The sequence below is a fragment of the Periplaneta americana genome, chromosome 16 (genome assembly GCF_040183065.1).
Source record: "Periplaneta americana isolate PAMFEO1 chromosome 16, P.americana_PAMFEO1_priV1, whole genome shotgun sequence".
NCBI lineage: Eukaryota > Metazoa > Arthropoda > Insecta > Blattodea > Blattidae > Periplaneta > Periplaneta americana.
This window is the reverse complement of record NC_091132.1, coordinates 138,105,423-138,130,628: the sequence shown is the minus strand read 5'-3', so window position 1 is coordinate 138,130,628 and position 25,206 is coordinate 138,105,423. Positions and strand designations below refer to the sequence as shown.

General features: G+C 34.2%; 1 protein-coding gene and 1 long non-coding RNA gene across 7 annotated transcripts in view; one reads left to right on the top strand and one right to left on the bottom strand.

Annotated features, from left to right (window-relative positions):
• Positions 1-291: 291 nt before the first annotated feature.
• LOC138691260 (uncharacterized) lies at positions 292-14,549 on the bottom strand. Of its 3 annotated transcripts, none has more exons than XR_011329785.1 (3): positions 14,391-14,549; positions 3,200-3,364; positions 292-3,018 (listed from the first exon to the last, which is right to left on the bottom strand). It is a non-coding gene; the product is annotated as an uncharacterized lncRNA (long non-coding RNA). The 3 variants fall into 3 exon arrangements; XR_011329784.1 differs by lacking the exon at positions 14,391-14,549 and adding an exon at positions 9,017-9,160; XR_011329783.1 differs by lacking the exon at positions 14,391-14,549 and adding an exon at positions 3,697-4,046.
• Positions 4,170-25,206, top strand: part of LOC138691259 (DNA oxidative demethylase ALKBH2-like) — a 34,326-nt gene continuing 13,289 nt past the window's right edge. The window contains exons 1-4 of one of the 4 annotated variants that reach the window (XM_069813085.1): positions 4,170-4,363; positions 17,894-18,107; positions 20,090-20,232; positions 24,041-24,204. In XM_069813085.1, the coding sequence (XP_069669186.1) occupies positions 4,185-4,363; positions 17,894-18,107; positions 20,090-20,232; positions 24,041-24,204 (700 nt within the window). In that variant the 5' untranslated portion in view covers positions 4,170-4,184. Of the gene's footprint in view, positions 4,364-12,384; positions 12,802-14,546; positions 14,885-17,893; positions 18,108-20,089; positions 20,233-24,040; positions 24,239-25,206 lie in introns of those variants that run through there. The other 3 variants (XM_069813086.1, XM_069813088.1, XM_069813087.1) reach the window with 3 other exon arrangements.

The window sequence follows — 25,206 nt, the reverse complement described above, 5'->3', positions numbered from 1 at the left end:
TTGCTGTCACTAATATTGTATAAAAGTCAAGCCACTCCATGAAATTAAAACCCTGACTGATTATTTTTCTCTTCTATATTTTGTCTCCTGCCATCTGTTTACTGTCATAAAGTTTACTGCCTTACCCAGCCTTGCTATCGTTAAAGGCTTGGCTATATTACAGTATAAACATACAGAATTGTGAAGAGCTCCCCCTCTCAGCTGAGCTGACAATAATAAAATAACTTTAGATAAGATATTTACTGTTCCTTAAGGTATTAATCATTTTTAAAAGGCATGATGGGACCGAAAAGCTAGTTTATTATTAATAACAATCAAAGTTTTATTTCATATGCAGTCTGTGCTTATCCTTATTAACAAATTTATTGGTTTAACAATAATTAGTTACATATATTTTGAATTTAACGTTTTCGGCTCTATTGAGCCATCATCAGAACCATTTTTGCCCATATGCATGATAAAGGAACACATATATTACAATACAAATAAACCCAAATAATATCAAATAACATGAATCTGTATAAGACATTAGTTTTACGGCAATAATTACATTACTATACAAAACTGACTGTATAAGCCAAATTCAAATGTTAAAATTGTTAATGTTAAAATTATTACAAAAGAAGTTTTAAAAAATTATAAAACAGTTGTAGTTGTCGAGTTGTTATCTGTGTGGAATTCCATATTAGATAGTAGCTAGATGCGACAAAATGTTAAGTGTTGCGGAGATGTTCTTATGGTCGCAGAGAGCAGGATGCAACTGCACTTTCTCCAGTCTGTAGATGCATAAAATATGCCAATTTGCATGGACACAATTTAGATCCTTTTAAGGTCTAGTTTCGTTTTGATTATTAGTATTTACTGTTCTTGTTCTCAATTTTATTTATGTATGTTTTTGTTTATTTAAGATATTATTTATTTTGTTTTTGCACCTTTGTATCTTCTGTTTGTGTATTGTGCTGAACTATAATTGGCCTCTGGCTGTTGTTCAGCACACAAATATTAATAATAAATAAATTAGTAGTAGTAGTAGTAGTAGTAGTAGTAGTGGTGGTGGTGGTGGTGGTGGTGGTGGTGGTGGTAGTAGTAGTAGTAGTAGTAGTAGTAGTAGTAGTAGTAGTAGTAGTAGTAGTAGTAGTAGTAGTAGTATAGGAAACTGTTTCATTAATCCGTAACTAAGACAAGAGTTACCGGTACTTTAAATCAGTCATACTAAAAAATTAACTTTTTATAATTTATATAATTATTCATGTATGCACTGAAACAACAGCTGTTTGAAGAAAATGAAGGATATAGAGTGGATGAAGGACAATAACAATGTTTATGATAACACAGTCTAGTATATACAGTCACGAAGCTTGAGTTGTGAGGGTGCTAGGAACAATAGACTGTGCCGATACTATTTCAAATTGTATGTAATGAGGTGATATTAGCGATCCTAGTGGTTAGCAACTATCTATGGATGCATATTTACTAAGGCCGTGTCTCAAAGCTCAAGTCCATACTACACACTAGTGACTAGCAACTAGGTGACTTGTAAACTACACACTAGGGAGCTTTGGACATGTATGCTTGAAACACGGCCTTCTTCATAGTTTATTTTTCTAAAAACCATGACATCGCGGTGCAGCACTAAATTAAGAAGGCAGTGTCCTAATGCAGTTTCATTACGAATTATGTGGGAAAGATGAGGACTTAATATATTACAATAATGTTTAAAACATTGTACAGAATATACTAAAAATGCCAGTGTTCAAAGTTAACGTTATTCTACATTATATTTACATTATTTCACTTCCAAAGCATTTTCAGATTTAATAACCCCAATTGCTGATGCGGTATCCATGTTTGTTTAGTGAACAAGTCAACAAGCAAGCAAGCATTTTCGTTTACTAGCTACTATGGACTTGATTGCTATGCATTATGTAGCTTTGGATCATGACTTCTGACGTCACATCCGGCTATTTAGTGAACAATCTAGTTCACTTCAGCTGAAAATGTAGCTTTGAGACACGGCCTAAGTATTGAGCTTCGTGACTGTATATACTAGACTGTGGTAATAACGTAGCTTGAAAGGTAACAACTATCTTCGAAATGAGTTGAACACATAGCATGATTCATTGTAGGGTAGAAGTTCTCTCTGCGGATTGCACCTATCCACTTTCGGTTAAGGGAATCTTTACTCAGAGGAAACCTGAAGCATAAACAGTCGTATAAGTACAATAGTTTGTCTAGTGTAACATAATACGTAGCAAAAATCGTCGTAGAAATTAAAGATTAACTAATCGGTGAAATGTAACATTCCTTCCTTCTTTATCTTTACATCCGTGTGCATTCCTGCAATTAAAAACAGCACACGAACGAACCATATTTATTCACCTCAACCAAATAAATGGCCGCCCGTTGGCTGTTCAATTTGGGAGCATAACACTAGCGCCAGTGAACGGTCTAGCGGTTATTTAATAAGTCTATGTTCGGCATTGCGTCTTGTAGCCGAGCCCCTACAGCCCAGGCTGCGCAGAAGTTTAGAGTCGGGACAAATTGAAGCTTGCGCCCGCCGCCATGTTTGGGGAGAGCGCCGGCTAGCAGACATCCGCATATCCCATATTTAAAGTTTAAAATAATATGTTTTTTATATTTTATAAACCAATCGGAGTAACCAAATGAAACAAAATCCTGTTGAGATTTAAAGCGACTACGTTGTGGACATAATTCAAGTTACCGTTAGTATGACGTGAAACGAAAGATGACGGAAACAATTTGATAATTATCAAAGACGTTGTAGTTATTTGACATCTTTTAGAGCGAATAAAAAATACAAATGCATATTGTAAGCCAGTTCAGGTGAAAATAAATTTATGTATTAGTAGTCTATTACCTGTTATTCGTAAAACACTGCCAGCTATGTATTGTACATTACATAAAACAATATATATCCTACTATGCACATATGTTTCCTTTGATGTAGAGGAGACACGAACAATTTGATCTGCTTTCATGTTGTATAGTATAATACATCTGTAAAATAAAAACATGTACACTAATGTTCTAGTTTTAAGATATAAATACCATTCATTAGCTTATTATCATAGTAATATAAAATAAACTTTACATGCAGGAATTACTCCGTCAAATATAGGTACTTGAACACTTATAGGCTATATGAATTTTAGGCCTAGTGTACAGAATAAGAGCTTACCTATTGATTCTTAATTAATAAGATGGACTTCCTTAAATTTCTTACAAATTTATGTAAATTCATGTTAGAACTTTTAGGTGTATGGTGACATCTGATCTTTATGTATATATGGTCATTATGGTCAATTTAACACGTCTACAAATATTAATATCTCTGCTTCCATACCTGTAAAAAAAAATATGTAAGCCTATTGTTTTATTTTGAAAATATTGGCGTAAGTACCATTCATTAGCTTATTATCATAGTAGTAGTAGGACTATAAAATATACCTTACAGGCATTAATTACTCTGTCAAACAAATTTTGAATTAGTAATTAGTAGCACTAAGTTATAAGTTTAAACAAGTTTATTAGTGGTATTTTGAAAACCTAATATTCAGAACAACGCTTTTTTGTGTTAGATATTCGTCTTCGTCTGTATCTATTATGTCGGTACATGTCCAACTAGGCTAAGCAAGCAAGAAATAAATTGTACGGTAATTATATTACTGTACTTACTTGTGCAGAGAAATTCTAGATCTTTTCTTGTACGTGTATGTACAATTAAACGCTGCACACGAATTCACCATAGTGAACGGCACACTCAAATTTACTTATTAAACAATAACAAACATACACGTTAGCAACGTGTAAGCAACGTGTATTCTAACTTGTAGGAAGACATTCACACTTCGAAGATATTACGCATTTTTAAAATACACTAATTGTTAGAAACGACTATTAATGTACTCCATCACTGACTAAAAAACTGAACTTCCTATTAACTTTAAATTTAATGCACTATAAAAAAAAACAAATTAACACATTATTAAAAGTAAACACAAATGAACACGTGAATCTCCATGTGTTGATAACGTTGCTTACGGGATTACACAAGCTGGCGCATAGCACGATCGAGAGTAGGTCTCTGTGAGTCATGACAATTTCTGCCGCTAGGTTCGCCTCTCTGCCCTATGAAATGATGAATAGTACCATTACAAAGCATTATGCATCGTGAAAATAGTTCGATTAATTGTGCATTACTGATTGAGTACGAATATTATAAATATGCCAAGCATATTACAGTGTTATTTGAAGTTTGTTCAGCTAAGTTATATTCGAAAATTGTCTGTGTTTTGCTATGTGAAGAACTCGGTACCAACAGGTCGTATCTTTATAGGTTAAGGTAAATGTCAAAGTTCTCTCATATAACAAGCAATGCTATGTTAAAAGTGGCGAATTGCATTTTCCGACTCTCGAATGATGTGACCCGAAATGTAAAATAATTTCATGCATTGTTTCACTTACCAAGCATTACTGATATAGGCCTAATGAAAATGTGAACGACGTGATGTAAACATTGAAGATAATGTTGTTACTGTTTTCCCTTTCTCTTTTAGAAAATACCGACAAAAGTAATGAATTATCTTCATGCTGTACTTATTAGGTAATTAGTGTGTATTTGTCTGTATTGTAGACCTGTGTATTGTTACGTAATTATCAGTGAATTAGGTTAGAGAACTTAACAAGGTTATTATGAGATTAGGTAATGCACCTCAAACTGTAACTAATAATGGCTGCTGCCGAAATAGGCTGAGGTGGTTATCGTGTGAAACAAATTATATCTGGAATATCTAGTTTTATTATATACGGATACGTAAAGTTATCGTGTGAAACAAATTATATCTGGAATATCTAGTTTTATTATATACGGATACGTAAAGTTTTTTTTTTTTGTTTTAGCATGTGTTTGTAATTTTGTGTGGTTATGTCTAGCCTAATTTATTTTTATTCTTGTATCATTACCAGGGAAAGGATTTATATGTAAATACATATTTACTTATAAAGCTAATATAATTTATATTTTGCATTATCTTTATGTTTCACAATGTGTAGGGTTGAAAAATCCTACTTTTATTTTCCATATTTTTCCATATTTTAGAGTTTAGTACATATTTTCGTTAATTTCCATATATTTTCCATATTTCATATAAAACAGTCCATATTATATTAGGTTTAACAATAAAACAAAACAAAATTCCATTAACTTTTAAAAATACATTTCAACAATAGAGATTTAAACACATGTTCAGTAATCCCTTTAACATCAGAGTTATTTGAAAATTAGCAGTCCTATCAACAATGGGAAAGTAAGTTACAAAACTGTATTAATTTAATTTAAAATTTTTAACAGACTTCAGTTGTGCAGCTCAACAGTTAAATGCCAGTCAGAGTACACATAGGTTCAGTTTTGTAAATCATACTATAAAGACGGTAAATATGCCAAAAGTACGTCATTCAGTCAATTTAAAATCAAAACTAACAAGTTACATTTCAGAATTTAAAGAAGATGGTTTATCAACTGACAATAAAATATTATTTTGTAATTTGTGTCAGTGTGCAGTATCATCTACACAAAAGTTCCTGGTGCAACAACACATTACAACTAGTAAACATCAGGCCAACAAACAACTAAATTCCAAGCAGAGACAATTGTTTTTAACACAACCAACAACATCGAATGTAAGATCTGAGTTTAACATCGACCTGTGCCGTTCTCTCATCTCTGCTGATATTCCTCTCTACAAACTAAAGAATAAGGTCTTCAGGGAATTCCTTGAAAAATATACTCAACATACAATCCCGGATGAGTCAACACTTAGGAAGACGTATGCTCCATCCATCTACGATGAGACAATACAGAAGATAAGAGATGAAATTAAAGATAGTTCAATTTGGGTTTCCATTGATGAGACTCCCGACAAAGAAGGTAGACTTGTTGGTAATGTAGTTATCGGTTTGTTAAGTGAACAATATTCTGAACGAATTCTTTTACATTGTGATGTTCTAGAAAAGTGCAATAACAAAACTATAGTTAAACTGTTCAACGAAGCTATGGGTATCCTGTGGCCAAAGGGTATTATGTACGATAATGTGTTATTCTTTATTAGCGATGCTGCCCCTTATATGGTCAAAGCTGGACAAGCATTATCTGTTGTATATCCTAAATTGACTCATTTTACTTGTGTGGCGCATGCATTTCATCGTGTGGCAGAAGTGGTCAGAGACAATTTCCCTAAAGTAGATTTGTTGATTTCATCAGTGAAAAAAGTATTTCTCAAAGCTCCCAGTAGAGTTAACGTGTTGAAAGAAATGTACCCTGAAATTCCATTGCCACCAAAGCCAATTTTAACTAGATGGGGTACATGGCTAGAAGCAGTTGAATATTATGCCGAACATATAGACTCTATTAACAATGTTCTCCTTGCATTGGACTCTGAAGATGCAGTCTCAATTGATACTGCGAAAACAGTTACCTGTGACATAAGTGTGAAGAATGACTTAGCTCACATTCAGCATACATTTTCATGCATCATAAAAACGCTCAAAAGTCTCCAAAATAGGCACCTTTCACTATCTGAAAGTTTTGAAATTATAAATAGTACTGTGGAACAACTGAATCGTGGTAGAGGTAAAGTTGCAGATGCAGTAAGAGCTAAGGTGGACACTGTACTTTCAAAAAACCCTGGATATGAAGAACTACAAAAGGTTGTTGCTGTGATGAGTGGTGAATCAACAGTGAAGATTAACTTGGACTTATCCCCAGCAGACATTGTGAAATTGAATTATGTACCAGTTACTTCTTGTGACGTCGAACGCTCTTTTAGTCAGTATAAATCTATCCTCAGAGACAATAGAAGAAGATTCACTTTTCAGCACTTGAAAGAAATGTTTGTAACCTATTGTTATGGTAACAGACAATAAAAATTGTGTTTTGTTGAAACTACATTGGAAGATAAGGTACGTCCATTATATTTTTTGTTTAGTTTGATTAAAATGTACCAATATTTAACGTACATAGTCATTTTTTTATAATTTTAAGTCCATATTTAATTCCATATTTTGGTAAAAATCCATATTTAATTCCATATTTTGGTAAAAATAACTACATATATATTTACATATTTCATATATTTTTAGTCCATATAAATCCGTTCCCTGATCATTACCAATACATTAATTTATTTTATATTCATTTCAGGTGTTACATCTATGGTGGCAACTCTACTTATGTTAGGATATGAAGTAACAGTATATATTCAACTTCATCATTTGCTAAAAATTAAAGAAAACTGTATGTGTTCGACTCATTCCATCGTCATTTCTTCTTATGTATGTGAACCACGTTCGTTCTAAAAGTGCTACAATAAATGAACACTATAGACAACGTGATGGAACAATTTACAAGTTACTGTTAAAATGCTCAACATTTTCAAGTGGTGCTATACCCATTGTTTCAAAATGTACATACATATTTTTACATTTCTATAAGAGGTGTCATAAATTATTTCAGCATATTTGTAAATTCTTCAAAATTAATTCTAATTAATACCATAAAGTAATGAAATAATATAGCCTAGGCCTATATGTGATTTTATACTACCGGTATTGATGTTGATCTTGGTAAATTAATCCAATTTCACAGTGTTGTCTTTTGTATTGTGGTTCATAACAATTATAACAGTATGTACGTGGAAATGTTTTTAAAATAATAAATTCTAGCTCATGATTTTAAGTGGTCGCTTCAATGGGAGGTTATATTGGAAAGATGATCACAAATGGATAATTTACTGCAAGATACAAGAACTGAATATAAGTGAGTGTTCCGTTGAAAGTGAAAGTGAAAATTTCGTTTTACAAGAGCTAAGTAGGCGTACACGCACTAAAATACTACAGCGTTTACTATTACTATGCTCAGTAGATTAATCAGTAGGCCTATAGAAATGTTTTCACCACTGCAAGAAAAAATCGCGCAATAATTATACTTCTCAGTTATTGTGACGTCCGTATTTTTTTTAAAAAGAGAGGGAAAAGTTAGGCCTTCTTGCAAATGCGTAATTATGAATTCAAGGAAATTAAAGATAATGCAGTACCTTAATTAGTTGCAATATCTTATTTAATAACAATATTAATAATATTAGGTGAAAAGGGTAGGCTATAGTGCGTATATGTAAGATGTCAAGTTAATTTATTTCCGGAAATGTTTGGTGTATGAACTGAAGTACAGAGCAGACAGTCCCTCAGTTTATATGTAATATGTTTTAATATCAAGAATGACAGCCTTTTATTGTAATATAATTGAGGAGTAGAAGTTTGCAAATTACGTCTATTGTCCATAAAATATTGTACGAAGCATTTAATAAGCAATGATGAGATCTTTAAATGTCCCAAATGTCAATGTCTTTTAAGGGGATACTGCGGTGAAATTTATATCTCAGAAACCTATGGATATTTTCGTTCCATTTTTTTACCACAAACAACTCTCATAGACTTACTTATGTGTTTAAATTTTCAGAATGATTGGTTAAGAATTGTGCCGTTAAAAAAATATTTTCATATAAATTATATAAAATCTTGGGAATTATTTTGCATGTGTATCTGAAATTGTGATGACATGTTTTTGTGCTCAAAATATAGAGACAACATGGGTCTATGCACTCCTTGATTATTGTTCGTTAACATCACTTTTTTTAGCCAGAAAAAATTTTTATCTTTCATTACAGTACAAATATTCGAATTAAAAATTACATACAATACTAAAATAATCATATCTCCGATCTGGTGTTAGACAGAACAAAATGAATACTTGAGTTATTGCATAACATAATATTGATCGTGTGTGCCAAATTTCATGCATCTAGTCCAAGGCAATAAAGAATAAAATGAATCCCAATATTGAAAAATGAGAAAAATTAAATTTACAGATAATCCAAGTTGAAAGTTTAGTTAGTGATTATCTCATCAGAAATAGCTAGAAGGTTATGTTTTGAAGTCTGACCTTGCTAGAATCCTCCTGAAGCATAACTACATCCTTCCTGCTGCTTAAGGGCTCCTTCTGCTCTTATTTTGGCCATCTTCACCTGTTTTCGGTAGTGCTGGAACTTCTGAGTCGAACGTAGGATTCTGTTCCTGACGCGTCTCCTGTCCCGAGCAATACTAGTCTTCATCCCTTGATGACCAGGAGAAACACCAGCTTGCTGAAGAATTCTTGTCATAGTTTTGCTGTATCCATGATTAAATTCACTGACTGCAATGGCTACAGCTATGTCAATTTTCCTTTTCGATACGAAATTTTCCTTTGGGCACTTGTTCCACACCATGCTGTGGAGACATTCATTGGCATTCTGTGTTTTTCCCCTCATACACCTTTCCAGGATGTCAGTTGATGCCAGCTTCTGATAAAGAGGAATAATTTTCTCCAAGACAAATGGAGAGATTGGTGTGTGAATATGTTGTCGGTGCGTGCCGGGTTGTGTTCCCATAGCCACAGCTTTGTTGTAAAAGCACCAACTTTCAGGGCCAGCAGGGCATTTTGAGTGGAAGGGATTCGCATCAGTTGAGGAACAGTGGTGTAAAGTGGCCAGTACTGCTGTTCTCATTGCTGTAACATCATTAGTGTTTTCTCGTATGGCATTTCCATAATAGCGGGTGAGTTTCTGAATTGTAACATTTGTAAGACTCCCTGGCTTTTTACCTCCCAATTTAAATTCTTTGGCAACTTGTCTCAGCCCTGTACCTAGTCGTTTTGACACATGATTCACACACTCCTCCTTCACCAATTTAATAGGGCCATAAATCTTTACATTTTGAAGATGGTTGAAAGTTTTGCTGTCGCCATCTGACAACAGGGTGGTGTATCTCAGTCCATAATCTGTAGATCTCTTCCACAGTAACTCTGCAGCAAATGCCTCCATTCCACCAGACGATCCACTATAATTTTGTTGACACTCTGATTTATGACCTAGTTTCCATATACTGAACTCAGGGGAATCAACACCAAGATCTTTTGTAGCTAGTTGACATGCATGGCAGTATTTAGATATTACAGCATAGTCAACAACATAACCAGTGAGAATATCTATTATAAAACCGACACCATACAAGGATGTGTGTCCCCTCTTGTGCCAAGAGCCATCGAAGCTTACAGCAATATCCACTGGCTCATTTCTATTGTCATCTGTTATGTTTTTCTCCCTATATACAGTTTTTACCTCTTCCCTAATTGCATGCATTGAATTTTGGGCTACTGTAGTGTTTGTTGCAGTAATAATTTTTAAGTGCTCATTGTAAGAAGACAGTGATATACTGTTCACATTTAGCACTGCTGAAAACTGTTCAATTGCTGAATGCCCTCTCCCAATATTTGTAAATGCCTGGACTACTCTCCTGTTTATGTCAAATGGTGCCCTAGTCGATGATTCACTATTTACCACTCTATTCGATGTCAATACTGAACTTTTCTCACCATCACAAGTTGTACATTTCATGGAAATTCTGCAAGCAAAACCTTGGAAATCTCTTGTATGGAAAGCTAGTGTTTTGTTCCCACACATGTCACAAGATATATTATGCAAAAGTTCATCTAAACACTTCAGATTTACTATAACGTAACTTGGAGAATTGTCTGGCTCACAACATACACTATCTACATTGTCTTCCAGGGAACGTAATCTTACATTTGTATCGTCACAGTCACCAAATGGACCTGGTTGTGATGTAGGCATAGTATCTAACACTGGATGTTCCTCTTGAACAGATTCAGCTGTACTTACCACATCACTTTTTTTCCATCTTGCCTGAATCCTTGCCTTAGCCAACTTCTTTTTTTGCAGTTTTGAAACACCTGCACTTTTAATTGTATGCAGCTTCTTCCTAGGCATTATTAATGATGGTCTACACTAAAAAAATACCCTAACTAAAGTATATCTATTCTACCTAAAATATAATGCGCAATACGAAATAACTAAACTGTATAAATGTAAAAACTAGGAAATAAAAGTTCTAGAATTGAGAACTAAACTAAATTACTTTGCAAAACATATAACCTCCAGACAGTAAATAGCACATGGCAATGTTTACAAACGGAATGAGTCGCTTTCTGTACTCATATTTCCTACTGCATTTGTTGTGGTCACCATGAAAACATGTTTTCAAGAAAGAGTTTATGAAAGGTTCTAAAAAAATTGAAAGTCGGATTCAGAGACATCTAGGGAATAGTTTGGAACTATTTGAACAACTGCAGTGTCTCAGTAGATAATGAAACACAAAGTTCAAAGAAAAACGTAGAAAATTCCATCCCTAAACTGTGTTCCTACTCCAGGAGGGAGCAGGAGATTTTAAAGGACGGGGGTGTGGCTCTTGAGCAATGCAGGCATTTAAAAATGGCTGTAATAACAGGTGTTCGAGTTGCGCAAAGGTCACCAAACTTACCACACTTGTTAAAAAGGACATGGAGAATATTTTAATGTAAGAAAAAAAATTATTTTTTTTTAACAAAAATGGCCATATTTCACCACAGTACCCGTGTTCTGCTATGAATATATAGGGCAGAACAGCGCTCCGAGCGGCGGAATTGGCATTACGAGGGAACCACTTCAGACTCGTTTTTCAAGCTCTATGCGCCAGCTTGTATAATCTCGTAAGCAACGGTTGATAAAGTGCTTCCAGATCCTTCCTTGTATGTATACGTACAATTAAACGTTGTACACGAATTCACCATAAAGAATGGCACTAGTCACCCAATTAAATTCAATTAATAACATCTACACGTTAGGAAAGTGCATCTCTAAGTTGTAGGAACACATTCACACTTCGAAGACATTACGCATTTTTAAAATACACTAATTTTATTATTATAAATGACTATTAATGCACTTCATCAATGGCTAAAAACTAAACTTGCTGTTAACTTTAACTTTAATGCACTATTAAAAGTAGACAACACAAATCAACACACTATTGAAAGTAAACAACACAAATGAACACGTGAATCTCCATGTGTTGATGCTTGATAAAGTGCTTCTACTCCCCAGACATGGCGTCGCGCGAACCTGCGCGAGAGGTTTCAAATTTGTACACGACATCAGCGCCAATTGTGTGTCTAGATATATAACTACAACGTCTTTGTAGGAATTTCACTTTTAAACATAGGGAATTTTGTTTAAAACTTCCCTCCTTTTTCTTTCAGTTAGAGAATTTTCTGTAGGGTAAGGGTACATCGTTCCTCAGGTGTTTTTATAGTAGTAACCGTGGGTTTTTTTTTTAAAGCAAGACGTAAAGCGCTGCAGCAAGACCGTTCTTTTATTACATTTGCTTCATCGTCGCTGCAGCAGCGCTGTAGCAAGCGTGCAGCAAATCAAAACTTCGCTTTACGAGCACGATCCATCATGGCGGAATGTGTGTTTTGGTCTTTTGCAACGTTTATTATTGTCAAAATCGTCTAGTAATAATAATTCCATGTCATTATCATGGAAGTCGAAACTATTTAACATGTTCGGTTCTTTTAGGGTTAAATTTATTACGGCAGAAATAGAAGCCAATATTAATTGTCCACCATTTTGCAGTCAGTTGACCTACTTAAGTTTTTTTTCGACCCTCATTTTGCTGCAGCAATGGCATGAAGCGCTTTAAAAAAACGCACGGCTAGCTGCAGCAAAGCCATGAAGCGCTTTACTGACGCTCTTTAAAAAAACGGACGGTAATGCGGCAAGTTTTGGTTCGTTTGGGAATGGGCGTTTTATTTATGCAAAGATAAATGGATGCTACGTTAGGTTCAGTTTCGGGGTAAGTGTCGTGTGATTATTTGAAAATTAAATATGTATTTTTGTAATCTTTAAATATAAATTACCGAACAGAAGGGTGCAATCCGTGTTCTGGAGTTATCCCTTGTTTCATCTTCCACAGTCCTAGTGACAACTTACTGTCAGTGAGAAGGTTAGGTAGGAGTCATCGGTCTATTTCGGTAGGATGCAAGCGGGTTCATCATCTTATCATGCTGCACATCATCAGTTTTCCGGGTGTTACATTTTAAAAAATCTAATTTATAAGGGATTTTTGTGGAGATGCAGTTGACGATGTACGCAAGGCATAACAAAAACCTAAACTAACCAAACCTAACCTGTGAGATTCGTACATGCAAGGTATATAAGCTGAGTACAAAGGGAACGATCTCAGCGCTAGTTTAGTATGAACTTCTTGGCTCATATGTTGTCCAGTTACGAATATTGGTAATTTTAAAGATACGATGGAAAGGTATGATGTCATACAATTCCTCGGCCTCATATTACAAATAATCACCTCACCTAACCTTGTCACATACCTCGGCTTAATGTTACTTAGCTATCCCCTCATTTAACCCATAAACTTAAAATCAGACGTTGTCCTCCCACTCTTCCATGACATAACTTTCCATCGTAGTATCGTCCACCTTTTTATCCTTGTTTCATTTTACTTAATCATTCTTACTCGCAAAGGGATGAAGGCATTAGAACTGAACAGTATTATTTGAAATCATGGTAATTAACTGTAATATACCGTTGCCTCACATATGCCTCTTTTGTACTCAATGGCATATGTGTGAAAATGTGGGTTTACTTTACTCTTTCGTAAGAAATTGCAATTAGTTTGTATGGTAAATATGCAGATCAACTGGTTCTATCTTTTCGAGAAAAATACATTCCAAAAACACCCGATTTTTGCCTCAAACATGAAAATGCTAAGAAAAATGAGCGGAAAACATTAATAACTTATTTGAAATAACTTAAAAAAAAAATCTAAAAACTCCCAAATTGGATAAATCGCAATAAAGAGAACGCCAGTAGGGGAAGTTATCCCCATCCACATGAAATGTGCATTCGACACAACACTCGCACTCCACTAGACTGGTTGCGTGCTCCGGTGTTTCCACAGACATAAGCAAATTCAAGCTGGGATCTAGCTCCACAACCGGTATTGGAGCTTACAACTCTTGACACTACTAATGTAGAATGTCTGGCGAGTTAGTAGGGGAAAAGTGGAAGGAGTGGTGGGCGGAGCTTCTACGTTCTGCTTATTGCGATTTCCCACCCAAAATTCGCAAGTAAATTCAAAACACAAAAAATTTCCAAAAACAAAACACTTTAAATATAGATAACTTCAAAGTTACATTTCAATTTATAATAACGATCAACTTAATATTCCTAAGCTAATATAGTCTTGATGGTTTATAATAAAAGATAAGTAATTTGATGGAAGTAAACAAATATAGATACATTCATTTGCAATATTTATGCTTATCGGGTCATATAAATTATGTCTTTTAAAATTAATATAGTCTAACCTAACCTAAGTCAACGACGAAACAGTTCAGTAAATAACAAACTACGATCACTTACCTCACATTAATGAGGACGTGGATCCATGAAAAAAAAAATGCATGCATTCACGATCGGGATATGCCCTCTTGAACATTAACATTACTCTGCTAAATATCTGACATCCCTAAATACAACCTCACACAAACCACCATCACGAGATGTAGAACTACTGGTACATGCTCCTTCCATAACCTGAGCTAATCTCAAAATGAAAATAATCGAATTAATGTGACGTCATCAAACATCGATTTATACGCGTGCGGCTCGCGACGGAATCTTGCGCGGACTTGGTTAATGAAAACCTAACGTTCGTATATGCAAGATGTGTAACCAGAGCATGAAGAGAATTGCTTGATTTAATCTGGACTGTACACGCAAAAATAAATTCATGTAAGGATCACACCAGCACTGCATAAGATGTCAGCATATGCACCAGAGCCGAACGGTTCCTGTCCTGTTATAAATATCAAACACACAATGGCTGACCACTTCCAATCGGCCGATATCCATAAGTACGTAAATATAATAAGTTAAATCTAGACTACTGTTGTTTTCCACTTACTTTTTCTAAGTGTTTCCACAGTAGGAATAATAATCAGAATATTTTAAAACATTAATTTCATGAAAAACCAAAACCAGTACTTATAGATAATTAGCTTTTGGATCGTTTTTTTCTTTTATGGTCAACTGGGGTGACTTTAAACTCGAGGGGTGACTTTGATACGTGTTTAAGGAAACATTTAGATGGCTATGGTAGAGTTTCGAAGTGTGCAGAAAAATTTTCAAATGCATGATTTGGATCACTGATTCTACTAGTTTTAAATTATGTTTGTTGTTGTAATATCTCACCTTCTTTCGAGAAGTTATCATGGTTAAGGTTACATGAGAGGAGAAATCTGCACTTGCTTTCTTTCTCATATCGAATTATGCACACTTCATCCCCCTCTTCTTTATTCACTTATTTTCATAGTCTCTCTCTTGTTATCATAATATTAATACTCGATCACAACGCGATAACATGCTAGAAATCCACTCCACATATCATCTCTGTATTCCTCACCTTTCACTGTTGCTACCTCTGTTCACTGAAACTCCCTGCTGCCTGAAGTCAAGGGCTGCCGAACATTGAAATCTTTCACATCCAAGTTGTAAAATTATTTTATGACGAGTTGGCAAACTAACTTACTATTATGACAAGTGTTGTATTGCATGTTTCCACGTATTCACATCTTTTTTTCATATTCTAGTGATATTTAACTAATTTTATCTTTCTGTTTTCATATTTCCCGATAAAGGTATATCTATAATGTGATAACTTGAGCTATATATATAATCATATTTTTCCCTACTCTGTGTAACTAAAAATACTGTGTTCATTGTATGCTTTGTACTTCACTATTTTATTACTATAAGTCTTGCAAACAGGGAATACCGACAGAAGGAATGCGAATGAAACAATGCGATAAGGAAGAGCAGGTGACAGAAAAGGTCACGAGAGAGCTTGAATGGTATTCAAGAGTACAGTCAGAAGAGAAATGACATCGGTAGAATCAGTCTTGCGTGGTGATAGTTACATTACGACTTTAGTTTGTTCCATTGCATGTGAATACGTGTCTTATATCGCATGGTATTATTATTTCAATCATAAACATAGGCTATGTTGCACGTTTAATTAGCTTTGAATTTTTCTCTTGCTACGTTCTTAATTTCCACAGTGATGTCCTCATTTGTTCATCTTCTTGGAAAAGACAGTACTTCCATCGACTCTCACCTCCCGTCCCCTTGGTGTGCCTACATACACACATCAAAACAGATAGCAACGTCACCATTGCTTTTCGGTAATCGTTTCTTGCACGACCTATACTACTACTACTGCTGCTGCTGCTGCTCCTGCTCCTGCTCCTGCTGCTGCTCCTGCTGCTACTGCCACCACCACCACCACCACCACCAATATTAGTATTGTCTTATTTTTTATACTTTGTATATCTTATTTATTTTGACCTACTGTTCACTTTTATTATGCATTTCCCTTTCTTTTTATATGTTATATATTATGTCTGATTTCTACTGACTTAATCACCCATGAAACAAGTGAGGAGTTGGAGGTTTGAATAATGTTTTAGAGTGAAACCCCTAATCCCTTGATTGGGGCTGTGATATAAATAGCATTAAAACCAATGAAATACACAGGCGTAACAAGTTGTATTTTCAGTGAGATTGTTATTGGAGCAGAATGAATTAGTGAGAGGTAAAATTTGAATTTATAAACAAATTAATATATTGATTTAATAAAAAAAAATGTAAATTGCAAAATAAGGTGAAAAGGTGGAAAAAATTTCAAATATCTTAAAGCAACAGTAACAAATATAAATGACACTCAGGAGGAAATTAAATGCAGAATAAATATGGGAAATGCTTGTTATTATTCGGTTGAGAAGCTTTTGTCATCCAGTTTGCTCTCAAAAAAACTGTAAGTTAGAATTTATAAAACAGTTATATTACCTGGAATGGCTCATCAGGCGAGAAACAATAAGTTACCCCTCTTTTAGGAGGCCTTGCCCTTTAAGGGACAAAATGGCTCAATTCATTCATTCAGTCATTCATATTACCGGTTGTTCTGTATGCTTGTGAAACTTCGACTTTCACTTTGAGAGAGGAACAGAGGTTAAGCATGTTTGAGAATAAGGTGCTTAGGAAAATATTTGGGGATAAGAGGGATGAAGTTACAAGAGAATGGAGAAAGTTACACAATGCAGAACTGCATGTATTGTATTCTTCACCTGACATAATTAGGAACATTAAATGCAGACGTTAGAGATAGTCAAGGCATGTAGCACGTATAGGTGAATCCAGAAATTCATATAGAGTGTTAGTTAGGTCGAAGGGAAAAAGACCTTTGGGGAGGCCAAGACTAGATGGGAGGATAATATTAAAATGGATTTGAGGGAGTTGGGATATGATAGTAGGGACTGGATTAATCTTGCTTAGTATAGGGACTGATGGCAGGCTTATGTGAGGGCGGCAGTGAACCTCCGGGTTCTCTAAAAGCCATTTTTAAGTAAGTAATATTGCAAAATAATAAAATTATTATTGTCACATTTTATGTTACTTATAAAATCCACTGATAAAAGCTGTCATTTAAATAATCCCTACAAATTGATGCAATTCATGAACATTGTAACATCACGTGAACTATTTAGGGAATTTGTGAAGGATTTTAAGTCATTCATATCCAGTGTACAGAGTCATCGTTAAAAGCGGGGAAGGGGGGGAGACACCGCACACGTTTGGAAAACTTCGACAGCAAACACATATAAGTTGAGAACAAAACTGGCATATGACTCAATGGCGTATTATGGTTAATTACCTAAACCACACAACCACTAACCACTTACACATTCCATCACAATTAGAGGGATTCGTCTTATCATCTTTTTATTTTTAATGTTTTAAAGCAGTGATTAAATACTCAAATTATAATTATGTTTCGTGATTTACTAATTCCAGTGTGTTAATTTTAGGACCCTAGAAACAAAGTTGAATAAAGTGGAACTAGATAAGCTGAAATGGAGAAAAATCACTGCAGAAAATCTGGACTTAGACTATACAGTGTTACTTCCTCAGTCTGTTGCTACTTGTCTGCTACGTCATCTGGAATCTGAAGTGAAGTATTTTAGTGGTGACTTAGCTAGAGTGTATGTATATGGCAGATGGCATCCTATACCTCGACAACAGGTAAGCTATAGTTTCATGAGACCATGTCATGGTCAAGTAGTAATTTTATTACTGCTTGCACTATTAAGATATAAGCTGGAATATAGGCCTATACAACTGGGCATGGCTGGGTTGCAGAGTGTCACTACAATTTCTGCCACTAGGTTCGCCCCAATGTACCATAAAATGAAGAGTAATTCAATTATCAAGCATTGAACATTGTAAAATTGTTTGATTAATTAATATTGTACATTACTGATTATAAATATGTCAAGCATATTACATTGTTATTTGAGATTTGTTGACTATCTGTTAAATAACAGTATGCAGATTTTCATTGTGTTTTCATGGAATTTTCATTTTTGTTTTTAAATTGCAATGTCATATTTTCAGAAATTAGGGTCATTTTATAGGTCATTTTTCAGTGATTTTTAGATCATCAACTTCCAAGCCCTTATCATTACAATTGCAGAATTTTCAATCTTGTGAGATTCATGACGACATGTTAGGTCTGAAAGTGAATGTATGGTGTGGTTTGATACATGATTGTGTGTTATCATTCACACACGGATTTCTTCATGTGAAGATACATAAAAAAGTTGTTTACTTAGAAGAAGTCCATACATAACCTGTATTAACTAAAAGAGAGAATCACTGGTGCAATAATATTATCATACATGGCAAGATTAAGGGAAATCAAGTATCATCTTCATGTCTCCACAGTTACTGTACCGTACGAAATTGAGACTTGCTAAGTAAGAAACGAAATATAGATAATTTCCATACGTTTTAAAAGAAAAATAAGTTATTTTTTTAATCGATTATTTTGCAAGTTTTGAGTATAAAATCACAGAAATCTTATTTGATGACTTATAACAACTGCAGCTTTAAATGGGTCACTTTATATTTTACATGTTTTCCTCTCGAACATACGCCTAAATCAGGGTTGCCAGATGTCCCGATTTGGCGGGACATGTCCTGATTTTCATATAAAAGTCCTGGGTCCCGCTTCGATTCAAGGCAGGATGCAAAAAGTCCCTCCTTTAGAGAATTAACATCACTTGAATAATTTTATCATTACGTAGTAACTATTTTCTTCTAGGCCTAAATAATTAGATTAAATTTCAGTTAATTTTCTTAACAATGTAGGTTTGCACGTTGGAAAGAAACGAATATTTTGGCGAATGTAAGGTTTGTAGCAGCGAATTCAGTACCGGTAGTGAATATATTTCTAAACATTTAAAAAAGACGTTGATCAGAAATGCATGGCACAGAGAATGGACAGAAGCTTGTTGAAAATGCTAAAGTCCAGTTACAAGCTCTAAAAATGTATACTGAATGTTAAATGATGGGTTTGGAGCAGTAATATGCTAAGGCACAAACTAAATATGAATTTAGGTATAAATAAATTTTGTCATTGTTATCAATTAATAAACATTGAAATTTAAATATTTTGTCACATATGATGCCAGACAGAACTATTATTAAGTCATTAAGTTAATAATTTGGCATAATGTTATTGCCACAAGCTCTTCAGAAAGATGCCAGAGAAACGTGATGTAACTTACAGCCAGATAAATATTGTTTGTACTTGGATAGTTGTATCTATATGTCTTTTATTCAAATTGAAATTTTGAGATTCATATTACTTTCTTTAGCTGAGGGTTAATTTTTTTTTTTATTTATTTATTTTGTATAGTCATGAAAATGTCAACTCTGCCCAAATTCATATCACTCTTTCTTTAAGACAAAATGTATTATATATGGTGCAAAAGGATGTCCCTCCTTCGTAGATTTAAAATCTGGCAACCCTGGCCTAAATCCGTTTTTTTAAGATAATATTTCATACAAACCACTTCACTATATTTGCAATTTTTGTAGTCGGAGAGTGAAGTAGAATAGGCTACTACCATTTTTGTGAGTTCTCCATTCTTGTTTGATTATTGAAAAATGTAATTCCATTTCTTATATCAATTACAAAAAGTGTTGATCTTGATGTTCAGGTTGCATTCGGAGATTCAGGACTGAGCTACAAGTTCTCAGGCAACACAGTACCGGCAATGGCTTGGCCTCCTGCATTACTTCATGTAAGGAAAATACTTAATGAACTTACTGGTTACGACTTCAACTTTGTTCTTGTTAATAGGTAAGCTTTAGTACTAGAAGCCTATGAAATAGATTGCTTACGGCAAAATGTTATACAGAATGTTTCAGAATTCAACCGAAGAAATTTAAGAGGTTGTAGAGAGGTCCTAGATAAGTATTTCGAAATAGGGAACTAGGGGTCTGAGGGTTCAAACTTCAACATAATAGCATGAAATATTTTTTGAGCCACTTGTGTCTCTGTGACACAATTAGTAAACATTGTAGATGGTTTCTGTCAGAGGATGAGGTCGGAAATCTGAACTTTAGCACTTTTTTTAACTTAAGGTATGCAACTTAAAACTAATGTAGCATTAAAAAGCCAGCTCTAGTTATTTTGTAATGTACGTAACAATGACAATAATTGTTTAGAAGGGTAAAGAAGGAATATAGTTTGAGAAATTCATAACCATAACTCACGACAAGTAAGAGCATGTTAATCAATTAACTTGTAGTGTACATAAATTGTGCATACCAGTACTCTGTTTAATAGAAAATATCTTAACAAAATGGTTAAATGAGAAAAGAAAGAAATTTCTTTTTTGTCTTCCTTAGAGGAGGAATTAAGCAATATTCAGAAGTTATTGTACCGTACAATATGTACATACAGAATGAACCTTAAGTGATGTCATTAATTTCGAAGAGTTATTCTTTGAGATATTTCAAACAAAAAAGTTTAATACAATTTTGCTCGTTTTTGCTTCCTTTTCGAGAAAAAAAAATTGTTTTGTATGAAACATTTTATAGCCTATTTTGGGAAAGCCATTGATTGAATTCCCAATATGCTCTGTCCATTTAAGAGAACATTCTGTTATGATACATGATTGAAATAATTTTAATTTTGTCCTCTAAATGTGCAGAAATTTGATCTAAACAAATGTAACATTTCAAAATTCCTTTTCAGAACGAAAAGACATGAAATTTCTGCACATTTAAAGGGCAAAACTAAAATTTTTTCAGTGATTTATTATCATAATACACTGTTCTCTTAAATTGACTTAGCATATTAGGAATTAAATCAATGGCTTTTCCGAAACACGCCATGTTAATGTTTCATATAATACAGTGTTTATCTCGAAAAGCAAGCAAAAACGAGCAAAATTATATTAAACTTTTTTAGATATATCAAAGAATAATCCCTTGAAATTAATGAGGTTACTTACAGTTCACCTTTTTACTGTAATAAAGGAAAACAAATTATTCTTTCACTACTCATTGTCATTTGAAAAACAAGTTACAGGAATTTTATTGTTCAAAGTAATGACCTCCGTCTTAAATACAGTATTTTCTGCAATAAATCAAATACTTTTTCTGAAGTTTATTAATTGTAATTGTGGCTTAACCATTAGAAACTACATACAACGAATTTAATACAGCTTAAACATTAAAGTGGGACAAAAGTAGGCCTACATTAAAATAATAATACAGAACACAAAAAGGTCATGCACTTGTCACATTTGCAACTAAACGCTAGCACATTTCTAACAAATACCTAACTGAGCTCCATAAGAGTTCAATGCAACTGACTTGATCTCAAGTGAACTATAATGAAACAATAGCTAGTACTATACAGTATATTCTTGCCGAAAGCATAATAGATACATATTACAATACATATTTTGGTGGTTCAGAAAATAGATAATTCAGATATCTCATCAATACAATAAGATGTATTGGGATTAAAAAAAGACTATCATGGCCAGACACGAATATACTACATTTTGGCTTGAGGTCAGATGCGTCCATTACACCAGAGCCTCATGTCGATAATGCCATTCTAAAATAAGTGCATCAGTTTTCTTTTCTTGCGTAATTATACTTTGCAGAGGGATCACTTCTGGTTTTGGAATACCAAGGAGACTTCTACATTTCTTTAGTACTGAAATATAGTTTTTGGACGGATCATCTATGCGATAAGTGGATTCCATTTTCATTATCACATTAAGGTTTTCATTTTTCACTACTTTCTTCAGCATGATACGCTACATCTCCCTGAACCCATCTAACTTTTTGAGAGATGTTTGCAGTGATTTATAATCTCTGATTTGCCAATTGTTGTTTAGAGAGTGGACAGAGCCAACAGCCTTATAAATTTCAGTGTACTGTTCTGGTTTCAGTGTCTCTTCTTTCTTCAGAAACTGTTTTTCTACAATCCCGAAAACCCTGTCAGGTGGTAGGTAGGAGTGGCCCCTCACAGGGAAATAGAATATCATTTCTTTAAGGTTTTGGAGCTTTTTGTGATATAAAAATAAAATCATTGCATGAACTACATGCATATTTCAGTTTTGGCGAGCACAGCCATCAGCAAAGAGCCTCAAATTTGAAATATTTCTTGGAAACTCATATTTTTTTTAGAAAGTTGCACAACACTGAAGCTACTTCAACAGCTCCCCTTCCAGATTGACTCTCATTCCATAAATGAAAATGGGGATCCTTCTTATGAATATCTGTCAGGCAGAGACAATAGCAACCGATCTGTCTTGAATGGTATGACTCTCCAATTGTCAATTTTGGAAGAGCCTGAACCTGTTGCATATCAAAGCAAAAGGAAACAGTATTGCACCTTTCTTCCTTCATAATTTCGTGAAAGGTTTTAGCTCTAAACTTGTGTTAGAAAATTAATTTTTTCCTTGTAATTTTTTTAATTCGTAATTTTATGTTTTAGCTGGAGGCAGAAACTGCATTGGTCAGTCGCAGGTGTACCAAAGTCTATATTAAATTTTGTAGGAGAAATTTTTCTTGGCTTTCAGTTGTTGTGGAATACTTGCGGTGCAATTTTCTGATACTGAAGTCAGAAGGGAGGTATAAGCGCTGTACTTTATTGCGAGAGTAATGACTCTCTTTAGCCTTCAAGTTGGAAATAAAATTAATTGCCTTTTTCTTTCGCTCTTAAAATTTTTTCTCTCACTCTTAAAATTTTTTTTCTGTATGGTTACCACCTCTGTGTTGTGTACATCCTTCCTCAGATTTTACTCCTTTTGCAATTATATTGAGGTGAGTTTGAGAAATTTGAAAAACATTCTGAAAGAATTTTGCACAAACAGGATTTGTTCCATTTCCATGACGAATCTAAAATAAAAGTAATTAGTTTCAATTAAACTCTGAGTCAATATTGTGTTTGTAATGCATTATTTATATTCGACATACAGTTATTATGGATTTTTTAAAATCATCTGCCAACAACATCGAATATTATTATTATTTTTTAATTCAAGAAACCCCATAAATATAAACAATATGGGATTAATAACCTTTAAGAATACGTAATTCGAATATTGAAAGTGAAGTGTACCTGGTATGATACTACCATCGATGTCGGTACTCTTTTGATCTTCACCCTACTACGACACCTCTTAGATTGTGAAATATGAATCATGAGAGAGAGAGGCAACGATCTTGCTCAGCTTTCTTTTTTGTTGAAAAAACCTTTTTCTTGATTCTGCGTATATCATGTGCGGGAATTGCACAACAGTGGAACTGACCTTCCCTATGCTGGCATAGGTTAAATCAGGATTCTTATCAATATTTCTGCAGATTGAAACAAGAATACCCTATTGTACATTACATGATTATTGCAGAAAACAGATTTTTAATAGAAAATATGTCTTCTAAACACCTATTAATTTAAAAAGTATAGTAAAAATATTATATCGAAGTTCACTTTGTTGCTGTCGTGCTATTTTCCTCTTCACTCTTTTCCTGCTTCCTCTGCTATTCTCACCTATAGGCCTTTTGGACGGACCTTATGTTATGCAATACTTCACTGTAACCATTAGAAAATAATTCGCTCTTACAGGATATCTGTTTTCTAGGTATCGTGATGGCAAGGATCACATAGCAGAACATCGAGATGATGAAAGAGAACTTGATCCCTTGGTTCCAATAGCTTCATTGTCACTCGGTCAAGCAAGAGATTTTATTTTCAAGCATCGTGATGCAAGAAAGCGTGGACCTAATAAGAGAGAAGTTACACCAGGTACCATGACCATATTACTGAATCTTCTTGCCTTGTAAGTAATAATGTCTTGGTTCTTATTACAAACTCAACGAACTTCCATTTTACCTATTCAAAGAACGATTCATAGATCTTCTGTCTTGTGGAGTATAATTCAGCATGACTATAGGAATTCTGTACTGAAGCTCATTTTTTGAAGGTGGTGTTTGCAATTTAGCTGATAACGAGAAACATGATTGAACATTTTTTCTGTCATAGTATCTTGATATGATATCTTTTATATGATTATGTCTCGTGACCAGAATATTGTACGAAATGGATATATAAAAATTGGAAATTTAACTTTTGAAGAGGTGGAAAAATTCAAATACCTGGGAGCAACAGTAACAAATATAAATGATACTCGGGAGGAAATAAAACACAGACTAAATATGGGAAATGCCTGTTATTATTCAGTTGAGAGGCTTTTATCATCCAGTCTGTTGTCAAAAAGTCTGAAAGTTAGAATTTATAAAACAGTTACATTACCAGTTGTTCTTTCTAGTTGTGAAACTTGGACTCTCACTTTGAGAGAGGAACATGGGTTAAGGGTGTTTGAGAATAAGGTGCTTAGGAAAATATTTGGGGCTAAGAGGGATGAGGTTACAGGAGAATGGAGGTTACACAACACAGAACTGCACGCACGTATTCTTCACCTGACATAATTAGGAACATTAAATCCAGACGTTTGAGATGGGCAGGGCATGTAGCATGTATGGACGAATCCAGAAATGCATATAGAGTGTTAGTTGGGAGGCCGAGACGTAGATGGGAAGATAATATTAAAATGGATTTGAGGGAGGTGGGATATGATGATAGATACGGGCTTAATCTTACCTAGGATAGGGACCAATGGCAGGCTTATGTGAGGGCTGCAATGAACCTCCGGGTTCCTTAAAAGCCAGTAAGTAAATAAGTATCTTGATTTTATTTTAAATCCTGCTGCTGTTATTCTTACACATTTTATTTAACAAGATGTTAATA